The following is a 21736-nucleotide window of genomic DNA, read 5'->3' as shown; positions in this document are numbered from 1 at the left end:
TCAGGCCAGCGTACACGGCTGATACGTCGCAGACGAGTGTTCAAGAATGCTTAGATACTTTGAGTAACAGTGGGGATCACTTTCTATCCGCTAGTCCTAAATAGCAATACAGAAAGACCATTGGCACAGAAGCGTCTCAACTTGATCTTGACGCGGACCTAGAACTGTTAGAGTGACATATAATTTGCTATCACCTTCGGCAGAAATGACGTTTCGGAGATATACAAATTAATCGATGGCTTCGATGTTCTGTCAGATAGGGAGATCGCGATGAGGAACGTCACCGATAACAAAAAGAAATAATATGCACACTATTCCAAATGATCCGTGGGGTGTTTATGTGGTTAATGCCGGAGGATCCGGAGCGGATATCAGTCTGCTCTCTATCGATCAAGCTTTCGAGATGATCTTTATGCGTTCAAGGATTATTTTAGCTAATATCTTTGCAACGGCTAAAAGAAGACATATACCCCTTCAATTGGATGCCCTTCTTTGGAATGTTAAAGATCATCCCTTCCTTCCACTCTCTGGAAAAGCTGAAGCGACAGTTGGATCATACAAGCGATCGTTGTTGAACTTGAGGAGTCGTAGCTCTCCAGCCCTGCCGGAAGTGGTGGAGGTACAACGCAAGCAAAGGTAAACGACCATTAGATGGTGATTCCTTTCGGTGCCGATGTCAGTGCCTCTCTAGTTACACGGATCCAGAAGACAACTCCTAAAACTATTGCTCATCGCAAAGTGGTCAATCTGATTGCTCGTACGGTATCATTCAGTTGAAACCCAATTAACCTTATGGCAAGCTTTGTGTTCGAACAATGTGCCACCAACGACGAGGCGGTGGAAGCTACATAAATCCACAAACTTCCCACCATTATCGTTGAGGTCACCAAGACTATGTTTCCTCATCATATGTCCGAGTAAGATGTTGTCGGAGACCACCTTGGCATTGTGATCACCCATCACGATGGCAACATCACCTTTAGGAAGCCTCTCCTAAACTGCGTTTAATTGCTCATATAAAGCATCCTTCTCCACACTACATCGGAAGTCTCCGTTAGTGCATAGTGCTATTTAATTGTGATGTTCCTTAACCTGAGCCGGAATCTTGCAGTCAGAAACCGGCTCCCAGATGAAGAGAGCGCGGCTTGTGGTAGCCTTTAGAAACACCGGATTCGGGTCTGCTACCAATTCCAGAGTACAAAAGCACATTGCTATTAGTCTGTCGAGAGTAAGAGGAGTACTCTCCAGAGTCCCAGACATATTACTTCGCTTACGCCCAGAATTTTATATCGCTGCAATTCCCGGTCAAGTTGGAGAAAGCGAGCATTCTGAAGACTCTCAATACCATTGTCGAGAAGCGTATGCATATTCCAGAAACCACAGTCATAGTCTGTTTTCGACAGCCAAAGGCCGTTACCGTGAAGTCAGTCCTTATCTGAGGCGTTGTTGATGTTTCGGTAGCAGTAAAATTTCGAAATTTGTAGGTTGCTGGCCCACACATTTCTATCCCTTGAGCACTTAAAGATGCTAATGGAAACACCTTGGCGTCTGTTTCTGAGTTGTGCTCCTAAATATCTGATTATATGCTGGTATTGAACTACCTATACCATACTTTTGAAGATGTTCACAGTAGGAGTTCTGTGAGAGACGCTTTAATTTAGATACCTTAAGGGTTTTGTAGCATTTGCTATAAATTATGAGTTTTCTGAATCCAGGAAGAAGTTCGATTTCTAATTTCCTCTAAATATTTTTAAAAGTTTGAATCGTGTTGCTACCTCGCAAATTTCCAATAACTTGAGTATTATTTGCGTTCACCTCCTCCCAGCAAACCTGTTTGCAGGGTTTTAAACCAAACCAGCCTCCCTGAACTGAGTTGTAAGTTCTCTGGAATAGATTCTCAATCATTAGGTATAACCTTTTAACGATCAATACTGAGAAAGTATCCTATTCATGAAAAATGTACTGTCAGGATTATTTAGGCATATTTTTTTGTGCGTATACGGAGAACGTCTTAGAAAGACGTCCGCTCCACCCCAGCTGCACGAGCGTCTGAACTAGACCGGGGCGTGTGAGATTCGCACCCATTAAAGCCACCCCTGGTCACTCCAGCCCCAGCTTCATAGGACCACCATTTAGGTATTACTTCGCGGGATGGATTTGCCGGATAGCTCAGTGGTTAGAGCACTAGGCTGTCATACGGAAGGTCGTGGTTCAAATCTCACTGGTGGCAGTAGAATTTGCATCGTGATTTGACGTCGGATACCAGTCGACTCAGCTGTGAATGAGTACCTGAGTCAAATCAGGGTAATAATCTCGGGCGAGCGCAATGCTGACCACATTGCCTCCTAGTGTACCGTTACGGTCTTGAATGAAGTGCTCTAACACACTTCAAGGCCCTGATCCAATATGGATTGTTGCGCCAACGATTATTATATTATTATGGATTTGCCTATAGGTGTGCTCGTACTTCTTGTCCTCTGAGCCTTCCTTCACCAGCTCATTTTATATTTTTAACATTGCGGGGGAACTCTCCCAGCGCATTCAAGTTGCTTCTTTCCATCACGAACCTTGCTCTGAATCATTTGATGTGCTAGCCCATACGCAACAATTCGGAGAATCATCCAACCCAAAGCAGTGTAGATACTGCGTGTGCAACCAGCGTATCTCTTGAGGAACTGGGTAATGTGTTACCGTTCAAGCCATACCCTAATACTGGGAATGAGCTTGTGCGTCCACCAACAATTCGGGGATGTGGGGTTTCCGTTATTATGTACATGTAAGTGCTGGTCAAAATAATTGAAAGGCGCCTCACGGCTTTTTCGAAACTTATTGTAATATCGAAGATATTAATGTGGAAAATCCACAATCAGCTAGATATTCTCAATGAAACAAATGCTGGAGTAATATGAAGAATACAGTGTTTCTATACGGCAGTATAGATTGCTCGGTACCGCCCATCTACACCATCTGTATTTTTGGTCCTAGTAAAACTCGTCAGATTTATCTGAACCACAAATTCCGAGCAAAGCTACAAACTCAGCTGACGAGATACTTTAGGGCAAATTTCGAATTGAATCAAGACGATGGGATGGCTCCAACATTGTTTATCACCGCTCTGAAACATATCCGGAAAATGCTCGTAGATATAAATGGCACACGGCCTTATAAATCATTTTCAGATACGCTAGTGATAAAAGTATGTTAAAGGGAATGACGAGTTAGATAATTATATTAGTGTTAAAGTAGACGGTCAAGATTAAAACGAAAGTTATGACTCGAACTAAAAAGGAGAAGTCAACCATCGACTATAATTACGTACAAGTCAATATATCCAGCAACAAAAACACAAACAGGAACAATAAAATGGATGGAGTCGATCTATTGATAAATAAAAAGGTAAACAGAAGAGAAGTTAAAAAAATGCAAAACATCTAATCGACGTAATGAATCAGGGTAGAGAGAAAGCACTCAATGCCTTTGAACGTAGATTCCTGGATACAATCTCCGAGGAACAAGGAATGGAATCTTTTTTTACGATGAAATCCTTTCTAGGCGTTCCTCTAATTGCTTAAAGTAGACAAGCGCCTTGCACCTGGGATTTACCATTCTTCAAGAAGAACTTAAGATTGGCAAGTCTTAACCCTTTTGTCGCGATTGAACCCATAACATCCACATTTAGATAGTACGTCGATTTGACATTAGAAGCATCCTCTATGGTGGCTTTACCACATTGACCGATAGTCCTCATTAGTTTTGTTGCCAATAACATGTCTTGTACACTAATTGAGATTTTCCATGTTCACATCAAGGGGGGAGGATTCGTTGTCGAATTTGGGCGTTGCTATGAGTTTAATGATCGGATATTCATCTTTTGTTGGAAACCCAAGGTTATAGCGATTGGGCAGACCATTGTGTATCGTCGCATATATCGCCATTGTGCGAACTGCGAATCTATAGTCCAGTTTTTAAGGTTTTATATAAAGCAAAACCTTATTAAAATCAGTTTACTGTCTATCTGTCTGTCCGTCCGTCCGTCTATCACACCTTATATCTCAGAGACGGCTATTAATACGAAATTTGGTAGAAATGTGGGACCTGTGAATCTCACTGCATGCAGTGAGTAACATAGTTACACGTTTAATTTTCAGGGGAGCTTCTCCGATATCGTCGATGCAGTTTCATTATGGCTGCTGGTCAATTGCAGATGAGCCACATCTTTTCGGTAATTCCTTTAGAGATTTATTTTTATAAATTATAAACTTAGACTAAATTAATAATATAAATGAAGTGGCGGTGGGAACAATGCCCTTGAACTCTGTCACTGTGAAAAAGCGCGAAAAGTAGCATATAGTGTGCTCTGTGACAAAAGAACCACCACTGCGTTGGTGAGGGAAGTAGAAGCCGCCACAAATAGCGACGATTTCACTACCGTGTAACGGAACAACTTGCAGGTGGTTGTAAGTTTTTCTATAGTTCTGTAAGGGGCGCTAATGGTAAGCTTTTCATCGATGATGATAAGTGGATAAGCACTTCACCAGGGTTCTGAATCGTGATGGTAGGGGATATCATTCGTATATTAGGTGAACAGAACTTAGATATTGATCTTAGACACTGGGGGGTAACGTTCATGAATGCCGGGGATAAATCTGTAAATGGGGAGGGTTTCAGCTTCGTGTGAACTGGACAAAAGGAGTCTGGAGATGTTCAGGGACCTAGAAAAATTGAATTTCAATCACATCAAGAAATCGCAGAAATTTTTTATTTGGAGAATTAAATTAGCAAAACCCCCGTGTGTGGTTTCGCACTGGCGATGGGACTATAAAGCAGATCCTACGCATTAGTAGATCCTCTTCCATCTTTAACGGAACAAGAGAACAAGGGGATGAAGTGAGGGAAAGCTGGTGACACACCGACCCTTGCAAACGCTTCTAACTGACTAACTCCGCCCATAGTGATAAATATAAAGGTTGGAGAAATAAATTCGCAGCATTTCAAAGCTTTCTGGTACTGCATAGGTTTCAATTTAATAAGATCTGTGATATTGTATCAGTAAAGGGGGCTATAAACTTCTACGATAAAAGATTCACAAGTTGAAATTTTTAGAGGTCATCATGGTGAGACAACTATATTCCCAGGATCTAGTTGCGGTTATCTTACAATACCAGGTTAATGGCAAGAGGCGAAACGTGATAGTGCCTCCGTGTACTTACCTTGTGATTGTTTGTGTCCTTCGTCGACGCAAGAACTAAGGGATCTGGCAGCGTTAGCAGAATCAAGTGACCTTGAACTCTTAATAGGTTGTAATAAAAAGGAGAGTAACAAATGCAAACTTAGAGAAGATAAGCTATTTGGTTTCATCACTTCAGGTGGCTTCCTGTTTGCGACCGTGGAGTGGGTCTAGAAGAAGTGAAGTAGTTGTCTCAACAATTTGCATTTCAAAGATGATAGAGTTGATTAGGGACTGGCGGGCGCTAAGAGGTCTCACCTTTAGACCGGCATTATTTAGAATTTAGTTTGGTTATAGCAGGCGAACAGACTATGATACAAAAACGAATTCCCAGGAACACGAATTGGACAAGTTTAATAAACTCCTTGGAAATGAAGTACAGCTACCTAGACGACTAGAGACTCATTTGCTTTGGTTTGGTCGGAGCTAGACAACTTTTTTAGGGATGTTTTCGTCCCTCTTCTAATTTGGGAAACTTGGGTGTTAAACCCAAAAAGAGGAGTCCGTGGACCATCAAGAGTGAGAACAAGTTGCTCTCCATTTGGTCCGGTCCAGCATCAAGTGAATGCAGACTTAGGACTTCCTAATCCCTAAAAAAGTTGTCAGGAAATCAGCTATACTGCTTCTGAATCGTGCTTGTAAAAGCAATAACAATGAAAACTGGTTAAACTTCAGGAACTCACAGCGTGAAAAAAAATGCGAGGGAGGCGTCTTCGATGGTATGGTCATGTAATTCGTGCTAACGAGAATTCACTCTTCAAGATTGGTCGCAACCGATCACGACGAGTTGACCCCGTTTGTAAACAAGACAAATAACAATAATCGTTGCCGTAACAATGCATATTGGATCAGGGGCTTGAAGTGTGTTAGAATACTTCATTCAAGACCGTAACGGTACACTACAGTACACTGTAGGAGGCAATGTGGTCAGCATTGCGCTCGCCCGAGATTATTACCCTGATTTGACTTAGGTACTCATTCACAGCTGAGTCGACTGGTATCCGACGTCGAATTGCAATACACATCCCACTGCCGCCAGTGAGATTTGAACCGCGACCTTCCGCTACGACAGCCTTGTGCTCTAACCACTCAGCTATCCAGACACAAAACAAGATAATGGCTAAAGAAAAAAGAAGAATTCTCAGTGTGAATATAAAGGGCTCGCAAAAAGTTCAAAGCAAGACTCCTTTAAAAAATACGATGAGGAACTGGAAGGCTGAATAGAGACTTCGAGGTTGTGCGGATGGTATTACTTTCGCAAACTCTGAAAGTTTAATCAATGCAGACTCTCGTGAAAGTACATCATCCGAAAGAACACGTGACAAAAGTTGGAAGGAGAGAGCTAGATGTTTCTGCGAGAGCAATGGTTAATGAAAAAGTGAAAGCTGCTGTGCTATGTTCTGAGCACTTCAAAGCACCTGGCATGAACTACCCAGCGATGTTAAAGGAAGGTACAGAGTACTTAACTCTAACACCTCGACTTCTAAGAAATATTCCTACCATGTCTTGCTTTGAGCTACGTGCCTACCTCTTGGCAGAAGGTTAAATTAGGCTAGTCATTGTCCGTCCGTATTGTGGTGGGTTAAGATTAGATAAAAGAGCACTGTAACCTGCAAAAAACTGTATGTTTAGTTGTTACCAACGCCATGAACATGACACCCGGCATAGCTCTAGATGCACTAATTAATTTATGGCCCAAGGATATATTTATATGTTCGGAACACTGCAAAGAGAGTGGCTCATAGACCAATTCGTTTATGTCTATAGGAAAACAAAGACCACAGAGTACTGGAAGAAACATTGAGAGAACAGAATCCAGTTTTTGTGATCCCTTCTAATTCTCGGATTCCCATACATCTATTTGGTAGAAGATATAAAGCTTTCATCTAACGTAAAAAAACTAAGATGGTCTACCTTTATGATAAAAACGAGAAGTGGGCTTTTTCCTTGGGACAATATATAACGGTTTTCAGGCTGAAGTGTATCCAATCCAAACATCTGCAACCTGCGTGACAAGCGATTGAAGAACAGACATAAAGGAAAATGGCAGCTCGGATGTCATAACAAAAGATAACCGGCAATTGGAGCCAATGCTACTGGGCTAATACGGCTATCAAAAACACGGCTCCGCCTAAATGCCACTAGACACATCAAACTTTTTCTGACAGAGCCAAGGTGGATCAGTAGCCGCCCCGAGGAGCCCAATTAGCGCTATGGTGCGCCGTTTTGATATACCATGACCATGACTGCTGTTGTAGCAGCTAGGAGGGCAAAGTCCAACCACCTTAGGTCGCCAGCTCTTCCACCCTTCAACTAGAGATCTCCTTGAGATCCTCAAAGAATGGTTTACCCAGTGTCCGTAGATTGGACCTAGATATGGCTGCGCAATCGCAAAGGAAGTGCCTGAGGATTTCTCCTTCCTCTCCGTAGCTTCGGCAATGCGAATTATAAGGCTGGCGACATAGTCCTCTACGGCAGGTGCCCCGCGTACACCGCCATAATCTCGTATGCATTTACACGCGTCTCGTACAAGAACTCTCGCGATCGGGTCTTGTTATAGGTGGGCCAAATCCTTCCCCTGGTGGTCAGTCTTCGTGATCTGCAGTCAGCGGGTGCCTCCGTATCGGGAGAAGTTAAAACACTGAAGAAAAGGACAGTCGGTCCTCGAAATACGTAGTTGTATATATCACCACATACTTTTAGCTAATAAAAAAGAAAACATATCTTTCAAGGCAATCTTTCTTTTTAAGACTTCGGTTAACAAACAACCTCCTATTTCAAACCATATCAATCTTTGTTCATTTAGCTACGGGAGGTGGAATCCAGGTATCCTTAGTTTGGTAAGGCACATTAGCATCAGCTTCGGTTTAATTGGATTTAGGCTAAGTCCACATCTTGCAGTCGACATGCACACCTCTCCCAACTCCCCCTCCATGATTTCACTTATAATCGAGCGAAGCATCCCTGACACCAACATCACCAAGTCGTCCGCATACGCCACCACCTTCATCCCGATTCTGTCCAATATTTGTAAAATTTCGTCCATCACATCACCAACCAGAGCAGCAGAGACATGGCGGCACCTTGGGAGGTACTTCTGTTCACAGTTCTGGTCAAGTGCCTACATCTCAGATCAGACTGGATTATCATAGTCGTTAACATGGATACTATCCAATGCATAAAATACTCCTCCAATCTTATTCTGGTTGGGGCTTCCTTGACGACGTTGGTACTAACATTGTGGAATGTTTCCTATATGCCCAGGAAGGAGAGAATATTGTAGCTCAATCACGCTAATTATCTCAAGAACAGCGCTTTCTGTGGATTTGCCTTTGAGGTATCCGTGTTGAGACTTGTAGAAGGGCGTTCCCCTCATAATCGTCCTTAAGTGGATGTCCAGGATGCGCTCTAGGGTCTTCAACACGAAAAAGGTGAAGCTGATTGATCGAAAGTTCTTCGCGGACTCATGGCCACGCCTACCCGCTTTCGGTATGGAGACCACGCACGCGCGTCTCCAAGAGTGTAATGCGTATGAGAAAGAAATGCAGCTCCGGTAAATCTCGGCAATACATGGCACAAACTTTTCTTGCTGCCCAGCCGATTTTATCTTCGGTATTGGATTTGATAATCTCACATGACTGGGGTGCATACCCTCCAAGCAAGGTTATGATTCACAGTCCTCTTCACTGGCGGGGATGTTGGATGGTCTCAACAGAAAATTCCGCCCAGGAGGCTTTCGACTTTTTAAGAAAGGGTGGGGCTAAGTGTTGCTAGACATACCCAACTGTTCCTGTCAAACAACGTTCATTCTGTCGAAAAGCAGGAAGATATGCAGAAGTATTGAGGGCATTGTGACCGGCCATAATTCACTAGCCGGGCATATACTCAGAATAGAAATTTAACAAGATGATACGTGTCCATCCTTAGAGAAAACGGAATCCATGGAGAATTTCCTATGTGAGCATCAAATCCATTAACGGAAATCCTGAACCTGAAATATTCCGTTGGATGGGAGCTTCAAGTACAGTGTGAATAAGTGTTTTGGGGCACATAGGTGCTTGCCGCAAGCCCTAAGAATTTCTGTTAAAATCCGCAGAAGAGACGACTTTTCTATGCTTGCATATGGTTGGCTGCTAAGAATATATAAGTGGTAGTTGCTATTGTGTTCAAGGAAACATCGCGTTATTGATTGCGCTTTCAAAATAGGTAGCTCGTGCTATGATTGTTTAGATAGACTTTGATTTTAACAGTATTTTTAAAAACTGATGATGTTGACGCGTGATTTTGTCCACGCTTACCATCGGATGCAGAAACTTAAGGTCTATTGCATCTGTAAAGCGTATTTTAACGGGCATTATCTGCTTGTTACAAAATGAACTTCCAGAATAGCGTTTCGGTCAATATTGAAGAGTGAACAACTGGTCTAATGATTAGATAATCTTGAAGATGAGGAAACCTGCCCGTGGGAGTACATGTGCAATTTACTTCAAACCTTGGCGGAGGTCAAGCCAGTGATGGACATTTTTAAAGAATAAAATTTCCCCTGAATCCAACGCATTTCATAAGTTGAAATGTCCGACTCCAAATGGTACCAATGGGGTACTTTTAAATCCACCTTTGTACTGCACAACAGAAGTCTGTTTCTTCTAAATATACCTGCATGAACTATTATCAAGTTATAAAGAATGCAAGTGGAAGATTATCAACTTAATTAAGACTTAGTCATAATTGCTGATTTTATTCTTCCTCATTCTATTAATATCTTTATTTTTTCAGAATCCTAATGCTTCTAAACAAACGCGAATTGGAAAAGCTAAAAGAAAAGTGGTGGAAAAATGATGAAGTGAAATGCGAAAAACCAGAAGATCAATCTGACGGCATTTCGATCCAAAACATAGGAGGTGTGTTTATCGTTATATTTGTTGGGATCGGATTAGCGTGCATAACCTTGGTCTTCGAATACTGGTGGTATAAATATAGAAAAAATCCACGAATTATTGACGTCACCGAGGCAAACATTGGTGCATTAAAAAAGGGTGAAATTTTGGCGGTTGGAAGCAGTGGCGACGGAATACTGCTAGGACCATCCGGAAAAGATTATGGAAAGCAAAATGTTACATTGCGTACTCGATACAATCAGCATCCAACAACTTTCAAAAATAGATTCTAAGATTTGAAAGAAAAACTTTCTACTTTTGAGATATCCGGTAGGAATCTTTGGAACTTCTCGATACGCACATTTGATTAGCACAAATTTTAATGGTTTGATATGCGCATGCAGAAATTATGGTATAATAGTGTGTAGGTGTGATATTTTTTCCCTGACGATTACTTCCCATTTGAATTTTCAGAAATCATTTATTCTGGTGTGAATAAAAAATAAAAATTTTAGAAATGATTTATGTTTCATTTGCTTTTGTGTACATACTTGACTTTCTTCAATGCCGGGCGGATTTTTTCCGGGGTGGTAAATTAGACTAGAGAGTGTGCATCAAATAATAAATCAAGATTAATAATAAAAGCTTTATTTACTAATATACGTACAAATTCGAGACATTACCGCTTACAGTACGAGATATAGAAAATTTATAGCTTACAAAAATACATCATTCCGTTTTGTAAGATTCGCGTCTAGATAAAATTTCGATAGAAACTTACTTTATTGAATAATTGTACTTACTGGTATTACTATGACGTCTACCTGCAACTGATTATAGTCTTAGGCTTGCTACAGTCTTCTGGATTTCACATATTTAACGGATACTCTGCTTGAAAACACTCGGCTTGACTTTTGACGAAGCAGCTTTCTCCTTTTTAGCTTGATTAGGATCAGGCGCAAAGCAATTCCACAGTCTTAATGTTTCGTCAGCGCCTGCGCTTATCACCGTGCTGCCATCCGGTGACATTGCAATTTGGAGGACCCTCGAAGTGTGACCGGTCAATTCAGCTTGTCGAATCATTGATGGATACTTCCATACAGTTAATTGATTGTTAGCGTAGCCATGTGCGGAAATAAGTTCTTTGTAAGTTTTCGACCACAACAAAGCACACACTTGTGATTTCGAGTCTACCGAATTCAATAAAGTTCCATTGTTAATATTCCAAAATTTAATACAACGATCTGCAGTGCCTCCACCCGTTGCCAAAATGTTAGGTTGCCAAGGGCACCATGCTAATGCTCGTACGGCAGCTTGGTGTTCATTCAGAACGTACGCCGGCTCGGTATTTGTCCCAATACCATTCGCGTTTGCCGCCCAAATGTTCACCAGATTATCATTACCGCCGCTAGCCAAATATTTCCCATCCGTTGACCATTTCAGTCCGCAAACTTCTTGCGTATGTCCACTAAGCGTTCCAACGATGTGCTCTCTTTGCCGGACATCGTGATGAATTATGTTCCCGTCCCGACTTCCTGATGTGACCAGATATGAGTTCCATGCCAGTGAGCCCACTCGTGCAGCATGACCTTCCATAATACGTAGTCGTTTCATCTTAGAACAGTCCCAAAGTTCGACCGTGCCCGAATTGCTACCAAGTGCTAGAATATGTCCTTCTTGAATCCATGCTAGGGAGCAGGCATGCTCGCCTTCTTCGTATTCGACCAGTTGTTCGATGTTTCCCGTACCAGCATTCCATAGATAAACGGAATTTCCCAAAGCAACTGTTACAATGTTGTCGGCACTCCAATCCATCAAATTTAAATCTAATAGGACCCAACGGGAATAAAAATATTAGACGAGATAATCATAATAATTCATTTACAATCAATAAAGGCCATTGTTTGATTAAATGCGGAAAGAATGAATGATATTCGCTAAATATACGTTCCTGGCTTAAAAATAGATCGCGAAATTATTGCATCTGGCGTCTTCTATAATTACAATCGAATATATCATTCTAAATATTATGTTTTGCGCAAGTTTAGTATTACGCCTTAGATTCCTTCTATCTATATGTCGTCCTACATATACCATGAAAAGAAGAACCCACACTTACAGTAATCATTTATAATATCGGGAGCATCCAAAATTCGATCAGAAGTCGTCGGAATATAACGTGCGCCACTCTTCGTTGATTGCGGTGTTTGTATTGAATAGACTACGCGCAGAGGATTTTGATGAAATTCTGGAGCTGATGGCGCTTTCTTCTGATAGCAAAGAACTCGTTGCGTTTTAAGATCGCCCAATTGTAACGATTCCGAGATTAATTTTTGCCTTTCAGTTTTAGAGGAATTTGTCTGATTGTTGGAATTTTCATTTTCTTCGTCTTCCGGATCTGATTTTTTCTCTTGACGGATCTGAGAAAGATAATTTAGTAGCAATTAGAATTGGGGAAAGAGGAAAGGAATAAGATAATGTAAGAAGATAGCATAGAACCAGGATATTAGAATCACTTGCTATGAAAAAAAAATTATTGGTAATAAGTAAAACTAAAAAAGAAATTTCAATTGTTTTGTTTAAGGATTGAGTGTCCTAAAACCGCATTCAGTTGATGACGTTCCGAACCAAATGAGAAGAAACCTTCTCCCATTTTTGTGGACCACGGACCACTCTTTTCAAAAAGGACAACTGACAATATAGGAGGGATTGCCACCTGAAGCCACTTTGGGCCACGCTGTTCCTAGGGCAGAGGTGGGGTAGCGACTGAAGAGTTGCCGTCAGTCGACAAACTTTAGTTTTTACCTCCTAAGAATTTTTGGAACAAAAGACAATATTCACAAAAATATTAACCTGTCGTCTTTGATGTATGTTAGCACGAACATATCCTCCATTTCTGTTCTTGCGATCAGAATGTTCACCTTTATTGGTTGGAACTGCGCCACAATTACACAGAAATTGCAGGTTTTCCGAATTTTCCGGATTAACGTGTGTTTCAAATAATGAGATCTGCCATTGTACGAATAATTTATGGTTTCTGAAGTTTCATCTAAATGTCAACAGGTAAACGCGCAAAAGTTTCCTCTTTTTCTTTAGCCTTTGTACCGTTCACAAAGGGGTTCCGCTTATTGTGTCCGGTTACGCCATTTTGGTCTGTCAAAGGCCTGATCTGGATTCAATCGCGAGGCTTTCAAATCCCCACCCAGTGTATCAAAAGTTCGTTTACCATCGATTCAATATTCATACCAATTTTGGCAAGTTAATTCTGGTTAGTGCGACTTACGTGACCATACCATCGAAGACGCCTCTCTCCCAATTTTTTCACGATCGGTACAACCCAATATTGATCGCGGATATCTTCATTTCGGATACGATCGAGGCGTCTTAGGCGACTAGTCCAACCCAACATCTTCCTCTCCATTACCGCATGGCGTTCATTATCTTCTATACTTCTATCCAAACTCTCGTCCCTAACACTTGTTTTATGGCTTGCCTCTTACCTTTCCAACCGATCCTGCCGCGTCTCTTTTGACGGCTGTACTTCCCGCTCCTTCTCCCCCTCTTCTGGCGTCCCACAGGGGTCTATTCTGGGTCCTTTGCTATTTTTATTTTTTATTAACGACCTTCCTCCCCTCCTTACTTGTCCCTGTTTGCTCTATGCAGACGACCTTAAGCTGTTTTCCGCTATATTGTCGCCTATGGACTGTGTTTCCCTTCAGAATAACCTGGACACTCTGGTTCGTTGGTGCTCGACTAATGGTTTAGGGCTAAATGTCAGAAAGTGTCACTCTATGTGTTACTCCCTAAAATCCTCACCCACTTCTTTCTCCTACTCGCTTAACAGACATTCCTTATCCTGCTTAAATTCCACTCAAGACCTCGGAGTCACTTTCGACAATAAGCTCCGCCTCGATGTCATCAATCGAGCAGCAAAATTGTCAGGCTTTATTCTTCGCTCCTCCTCTGATTTTGACTTCATCCAATCCTCCTTAGCTCTCTTCAATTCTCTTGTGAGGAATACCCTCGAGTATTGCTCCGTGATCTGGTCACCCACTCATAACTGTGATTGTCTTCTCCTTGAAAATGTGCAACGTAAATTCACCCGTTCTCTCTTCTTTAATAAAAGCTTCCCTCGTGTGGATTACCCCTCCCGCCTCCGCTTTCTAAACCTTCCCTTCCTACAACAGCGTAGATCCTATCTGGATCTATGCACATTCTTTAAACTTTCCTCGGGCCTGATGGACTGCTCCGCCGCTGATGAGATCACCTGCCGTCCTGCGTCTTATAACACACTTAGCGCAGATATTTTCAACGTGCTCTTCGCGGAGCTCGAAGTCTATTATCATTCCCCGATTCCCAGGCTTTGCCAAAATTATAATGCAAAACAGCTTGGTCCTTTTAACTTCCCTACTTTAAGTAGTTTTAAACGTAGGATAAGTTTTTTGCTTTCTCCTCCTCCTGGGGACACTAATTAATTGCAATTCTCTCTGTTTGTTGTCCGTTAATTAAATAAATAAAATAAATAAGTAAACCCAATTCTCTATTGGCTGATAACATTGACCCGCTCTGGGCAGATTACTGCCTGTTTCTTGGGGACCCGTCGTCAGAAAGTCAGTTTTATTCAGATTCAATTTGAGACCGTATTGCACGAGACGATCATTCCATGAGTTGCTTATCACACTATTAACAAATTTAGTCCAGAGCACAAAGAGTTAAGAGAGAGTAAGAGTAAGTTAAACACGATTAATCCTGGGCATGAATGCAAATGCGACCTCCCCTATATGGCACAGAAACACTGCCCAGTGCGCATCTTCTATCCATGCTATACGTAGGGGAGAAGTATTGCCTGAAACGTTTCTAAAGCGCGACTTATTTTGTTTAAATGTGCCGTCAACTGTTTATACATTTGAAAGTTCAGGGATACGTCAGTGATATTGACATTACATTTTTGCAGTAAAGGAGTTTCTTCAGTCATGGAAATTGTTGGATATGTGACGTGCTGGTCAATAGGAGAGGACGTGCTGGTCAATAGGATTGTAAATGTGAGTGTTGATCCCCACTTACGCCAATTCGTTGGAATGCGCGTATAATTAAATGAATGCCTGCCCCAGGTATATGAAACTAATACTTGGAGATTTTAATAGCCAAGTACGGACGGAGTCTATATTCAGGCGACACGTTGTTTCCCATACCTTACACAAAACTGGCAATGGACTGCTGATTATGCAACTAGCAATGTCTCCGCGAAATGGTTATTGGAAGTATTTGGCTCGCGCGGAAAGCGATCCACAAATATACATGGACCTCTCCAGACGGAATCACTTTCAACCAAATTGATCGCGTGTCAATCGAACGCGGCCGTCCCTAGGGGCTCGAATCACTCCCTCGTTGACATGGTGCTGCGAGGTCGAATAATAATATCAACGAGTGATGCGACGATGAATGTAAGCTATGTTAGCAACGGAACCGAAAAATGTTCCATACCGGGCAATGCTGCACTCTCAAAGAATATGGGCACAAGCAGAAACTTATCACAAACTTCGTCGAATGGAAAAGAGACTTCGGACAGAAAAAGGATGCCTGATAGAACCAATAAGTCTGTGAACTCGAAAAATACAGGGAGCAACTGCACCAGGCGCACAAATTTTATCAGCAAAATGAAACCCTATATACTTCGAAAGAGGGACCCAACATATGGGCATATTGGAGTAATTGGTTAAATACTTTGATGAACTGTTCAAGAACAAATGCTGCCACCACCAGCTCAAGCAATTCATTGATTAAAAAACCACAACCGAATTGGTTAAATATGGAGACCAAGCGACCAGTTGATGCTCAAGACTGGTAACGAGGTATTACCTGTCCCATATATAAAAAGGAAGATATCACGCAGTGCAGCAACTAACAGCAAAAGGCACTGGTCAAACGAGAATAATACAGATAGGTTACTATAATTTAGAAACCGTTGTTAATTTCTTCCAACTAGGGTCGAAAATCATAATCGATAATAGTTTTGACGATGGAATCCGCGCACCGTTACTGGCAGCCAACAGGATCTATTTCAGCTTATAAAAACTGTTTGGCTCAAAATGTCTCACCATAGGGTTAAAGTTTTTATTGTACAGAACAATGATCTTGACAGGCTTCGTGTATTCCTCGGTGACCTGGATTCTTAGCAAGAAATTTAAAAATATTGTATGGATGAGGAATCCAACCCGGAAAGTCTATAAGGGCAATATATAGGGAATAAGACGCAGCAGATCCTGCTTCGGAGCGATGGTATAGGCCAGGACGACAGACAGATTGTAGAGATATTGAATTGGTGGATCTCGACGCAAAACGGGGATGTCTGGAGTTCCTTACTAAGGCAAGCCTACACCGAATACCGATTTTTGCCCCGTTGATGATGATGATGGAGGAGCCGCCTAGGCTGCTCTCCCATTTCTGAGTATGCGTTTCGAAGCATGCTACTTAGTCGGCGAATGCTCTCCGTAGTAGGGGGAGGGACGTCCGTCGACTCAGGAAGCAATTCCAAAATATTAATTCTGAGGTTGATGTAAAGCAACTTACACTCGCTTACAGGCGAGAGTTGTTGGAGCAGTCGAAGGACTGGTGGCGTTTCGTCGGTGAGCTTAACAATGACACTTGGTCATGCGTCCACCAACAAAGGGAAACAAAGTTACGACAAAAATTTCAGAAATTCCTCTTTTGCATGTTTGGAGATCGAGGAGAGCATGGCGAAGATTGAGCTCACCTGGATGGGATGGTATGACTGGCAAGATGTGCAATGGAATCTCATTTCACGTCCAGTGCCTCTGTTAAGTGTTGTATGTAGAAGGAATATTTCTCTCTCGATGCCTTAATACATGTGGAAAACTTTGTTGTCCGTTGTGCAATCAAATACGTCCCTGGAATCTTCGTAGATACTAAACGCGCTATCTAAGTTACCAACCTTTGTTGTTGAGATTTCGTGAGTGTGGCTGCAGGAATTAGTTTTGTGCAAGAGCTACTTCTATGGTTGGAAAACATTCGTCCAAGGTGTGAGTATGTGTGGGTTCATTTATAGAGAACCTGATGATGTAGAGTACTCCTTCCTCTCTTGCGCCAATGTGCTTTTGTACTATGGCAAGTCGACTGGTAGCAGACGCGAATCCGGTGCCTGGTCGTTTCTAAGGGCTGTCGCAAGGCGCGCTCTCTTGACCTAGGAGCCGGTTTCTGAGAGACTTCTGACTACTAGATTCCGATCCAGATCCAGGAGTGGTCCTGTCGACAGCACAAATAATGGTAAGAAATTTGTAGATTTCTGCAGCTTCCACCGCCTTGTTATTTGTGGCACATTGTTGAGCAGCGAGCGTGCCATAAGCTCAGTATGGTTTCATCTGGGCGGCCCCGTACGAACAATCACATTGATCACTTGGCGATCAGCAGTAAATTTAGTATTTGTCTTCTGGATGTGTGTCTTGCAAGAGCCCTCCGGAAAAGGCGATTGACATCTGCGATCTGCAAGAAACATGATGGTTGGTGCCAAAACCTGCGACTTAGAACGGGAACGCGGTAAAAATTGCCATATACTTGTCAATTTTGTTAGCCCAAACACTCAATACGAGTTTGGCATTGTCATCTCAGAGGGTTTCTGTGGTGTATGGTCGAACGATTTGATGATCGACCGATGAAGCTCACCGTTGCATCAGCTGATCACACTATTCACTTCTTCACCGCCTATGTGCCATAGGCAAATCGACCTGCAGGCGACTTTAATGGTCATGTGAGTTAAAAGGCAGACGGCAACAGGTGCCATACGAAAAGGGTTTGGAATGCACAATGATGATGGTGAGCCATGTACTCGGTGTAGACTGGTATCGTCGTAGCTTGCTGCGGCGGGGCTCTGATTGCAGTCACAAAATCAATCCGAGTCTTAAGAAGACCGTGGGATTAAGTCCACGAGGCAGGTACTCACGTTAAGCCCGGTGACGTAACTATTAGCGCAACTAAAGCCGAGGAAGCAATAAAACGAATGATGAATCAGGAAAAGCAACAGGACCTGACGACATCGCATCTGAACTTTGGAAAGCGAAGATCTGAGACCCAACCTTATGAATTCTTTAATCGGGTTATTCAGGAAGGTAGAACATCATCTGAATCTGAAAAGAAAGTACCACAGTTCCAATATGGAAAAAGAAAGGTAGTCCAGTAGAATGTTCAAGCTACCGCCCGATCGCGTTACTTTCCCATACCATAAAGATCTTTGAATGCATTCTTGACAACCGTATTTGTGAAATCGTTGAAATAATCGTGAATCAAGCCGGATTTGTAAAGAATTGCGAAACTACTGACACCATAAACGCGGCGCGATTACTCATGGAGAAACACCGTGAGAAACATCGCCCTCTTTACATTGCATTTCTGGATCTAGAGAAAACTTTTGACCGTGAACACAACACGAACTCATCTGGTATGCTCTACGACAACACTTAGTGCCAAAAGAACTCGTGAATTCAACTGCGATCCGAAAAGTAAAGTACGAAGTGTGGCGGGTGTATCAAAACCGCTTCATGTCTCTGTTGGTGTTCATCCAAGAAGCGCCCTTTCAACACTCCTCTTTGTTCTTGTTGTGGGCACTGTCACACGGGACATCCAACGTCCGGCGCCCTATACACTGTTTTATGCAGATGATGTTTTCCTAGCATTCAATAGCAAAAATGATCTCCTCATGCAGACGGTCTCAGATTGAATTTGAATAAAACTGAATTTTTGACGACCGATCCCCATGAAATAGGCACAATCGCTGTCAGCGGCATTGACCTGCCCAGAACTGATCGATTTAAATATATTGGGTCAATGCTATCAGCCAATAGAGGACTGGGGTATGAAATTCCTTCACGCATTAACGAAACCTGGATGAAGTGGCGTTCCATAAGTGGGGTTCTTTGTGATTGACCTATCAACGAACACCTCAAATCTAAAGTTTACCGCAATGTCGTTCATTCTGTCGCTCTCTATGGTTCTGAGTGTTGGCCGACTATAAAATGCAATGAACGGAGTCTCGCGGTAATGGAGACGAAGATCCATCCGAAATGAGATATATATATAATAAAATATATATAATCATTATGGGGTTACACCGATCGTGGAAAAACTACCAGAGAGGCATCTTCGATGGTATGGTCACGTAATTCTCGCTAACGAGGATTCACTTGCCAAGATTGGTCTGAACATCGAAGTGGTTAGTAAACGACCAAAAGGTCGGTCAAAACAACGAAGGCTTGATATGCTGGATGGGGATTTGAAAACCTCGAGATTACATCCTTATCAGGCTTTTGATAGAACCAAATGACGAAATCGATGATGACGAGTAGAGACTTCTTGGATTTGAAGGCTCATTTTTTAATCCGTGTTTAATGCTTATAGAGGATAAAATATGCATTTCAAAGGGAAATTGTGTGTGATAGCATTTGCAGAACAATTGCTCTGAGCACGACTTGGACTCTTACGAAAATGCGACTTTAGGTTAATGCATACGACCTACAGAAACGAAGCTGACAATTTTATTTGTCAGAATGGACCGCTGTGGCATTAACGTTATCTTGTAAAATGACGTTACTTTTAGTAGTGTAATCTCAGGATTGTCAGAGAAATAACTTGAACCTTTATCATTTGAGTGACGTTAAATCTATCTGACATCCTTTTCAAATGTTAAAAGAGCAAATCCTGATGCAAGCGATTCACAATTGATCTTTATCACTCACCAAATAATGCGCTACGTCGAAATTCGATGCAGAGCGACTTGGAATGAACCGATCTCCGCCTGGTGTCCTGGCTCCCTTGCTCGGTGTCGGTGACTTCCTCCCTAAAACCTAACATGTTAGCCATCCATCGAAAAACAATCCTCAAGGACCTCTGTCTACCTGGCGTTTTTCCAGGAGTCTTCTTACCCCGTCTTGCGTCGCTGAGACCTTTGCTTGGCGTCTTACTTGAGGCTCCTATGAACGAGCTGCAGCTGTTGTTGTACGAAGTCGACAGCTTGGATCGCGACGTGCTGGCATTGAGACTAGTGGTTGACGTCTCCATTTTCTTTTGCCACCTTGGGGCAGGTCCGCGTGTAATCTCGCCTTCCATCGTTAGGAAGCTGTTTATGTCGTTTAAATAATTGAACTGTGACATGGTGAGTAATTTTAAATGTATTTCTAGTCAGTCTCTGTACACTTCAGGTTGCGGTAGGAGCGCAGCAAGTTAGAAACTAGTTTCTAAGGTATAAAAATATATACACGAATAAAAATATAACACCGAATAACAATACTTAATAATAAGAAGTACACAATATATGACGGGACAAAAGGGTTTTCACAGCACACAAGTTCCCAGTTTCACATCGGTGACACAACGGTGGTTTTTGTTTTAAATCCTGTCGTTTAGACGGACAGTTAGACAGGTGTGCCAACAGAAGGAGAAGTCAGGAAAGAATGGCGGGCAACGAACAGCTGGTGCGAATGCGAGTCGAACGGCGAGAGATTTGTGAGAAAGCAAATCGCAGAAGGAGTATGGTTCTAGAATTTGCTTATATAGTGATGCTAAAACTGTTCTTATGTGATTTCAAAACAAAGCGTGCAACTTTTTTCGTTTATGTAGATATACGAATTGATAATTTAGTTTGTGATGTTATTTTACATTATTTTGGATTTAGCAGGCAACCGCTGTTAAATTCCAGGAATTTAAATTTTGGTAATATAACTGATCCAGTAGAATTTCGTTTATCCGCTACAAGTTAAACGGAAACAAATATTCGAAAGCAATAATTGGATAGTTACACAACTTCAAAACTTCATATTACTGTTAGGGTTTGCGCGAAACCTAGTGGTGATTATCGATTACCACTAACTTCCACAGCAAAGACTCTACGATGCTTTGAGTGCAAATGAGTTATAGCTTTTAATAAAACCATAATAATTTTTTTGGGTTTTTAATATAAAAAGTGTCTTTGTACATTCGTCATCATTATTAACGGCGTCTAGGCCTGCCTTAGTAAGGAACTCCAAACATCCCGGTTTTGCGCAGAGATCCACCAATTCGATATCCCTAAAAAGCTGTCTGGCGTCCCGACTTACGTCATTGTTCTATCTGAGGCAGTGTCTCTCTCGTCTTTTTTTTTCTACCATAGATATTGCTTTTATAGATTAGGTGATCCGCTCACCGCAACCTGTTGAGCCGGATTTTATCCACAACTAGTCGGTCGGGGCATCGGTTACAGGTTACATGGTTATAAAATCCATCCATCCTCATGTAGGCGGCCACGAAATCTTTGGAGGATTCTTCTCTCGAATGCGGCCAAGAGTGCGCAATTTTTCTTGCTGAGAACCGAAATCTCCGACAAATACATAAGGACTGGCAAGATCATAGTCTTGTACAGTAAGAGATTTGACCCTAAACTGAAATACGCTCTGATAACTGCCAACAACCGGACGCAGATTTCATCTGCATAGCTGATATCGGTTGTGATTCTCAACCCTGGATAGGAGAAATTTTCATCGGTTTCAAAGTTGTAGTCTCCTATCTTTGTTATTTTCGTTAGAACAATGCGATTTGATTGGTTTTTGATGCTGACACCATATATTTCGTCTTGCCTTCATTGATGTGC

General features: G+C 42.1%; 2 protein-coding genes across 3 annotated transcripts in view; one reads left to right on the top strand and one right to left on the bottom strand.

The window, feature by feature from the left end:
* LOC119653701 (ionotropic receptor 25a) overlaps positions 1-10625 on the top strand; it is a 65063-nt gene extending 54438 nt beyond the window's left edge. The window contains exon 11 of the mRNA XM_038058575.1: positions 10004-10625. Coding sequence (XP_037914503.1) covers positions 10004-10397 — 394 coding nt within the window. The 3' untranslated portion in view covers positions 10398-10625. The remainder of the gene's footprint in view (positions 1-10003) is intronic.
* Positions 10626-10736: 111 nt separating this feature from the next.
* Positions 10737-20578, bottom strand: LOC119653702 (cell division cycle protein 20 homolog). Of its 2 annotated transcripts, none has more exons than XM_038058576.1 (4): positions 20010-20578; positions 19851-19951; positions 12224-12524; positions 10737-11930 (listed from the first exon to the last, which is right to left on the bottom strand). In XM_038058576.1, exons 1-4 carry the CDS (start codon positions 20263-20265, stop codon positions 10981-10983), a joined length of 1608 nt encoding a protein of 535 aa, XP_037914504.1. In that variant the 5' UTR covers positions 20266-20578; the 3' UTR covers positions 10737-10980. The 2 variants fall into 2 exon arrangements, with proteins under 2 accessions (XP_037914504.1, XP_037914506.1); XM_038058578.1 differs by having other exon boundaries at positions 20037-20578.
* Between the last annotated feature and the right edge of the window lie 1158 nt (positions 20579-21736).

This window comes from Hermetia illucens, chromosome 4 (genome assembly GCF_905115235.1).
Source record: "Hermetia illucens chromosome 4, iHerIll2.2.curated.20191125, whole genome shotgun sequence".
Lineage (NCBI taxonomy): Eukaryota > Metazoa > Arthropoda > Insecta > Diptera > Stratiomyidae > Hermetia > Hermetia illucens.
The sequence above is the reverse complement of the archived record's forward strand: the minus strand, read 5'-3'. Positions and strand labels throughout refer to the sequence as shown.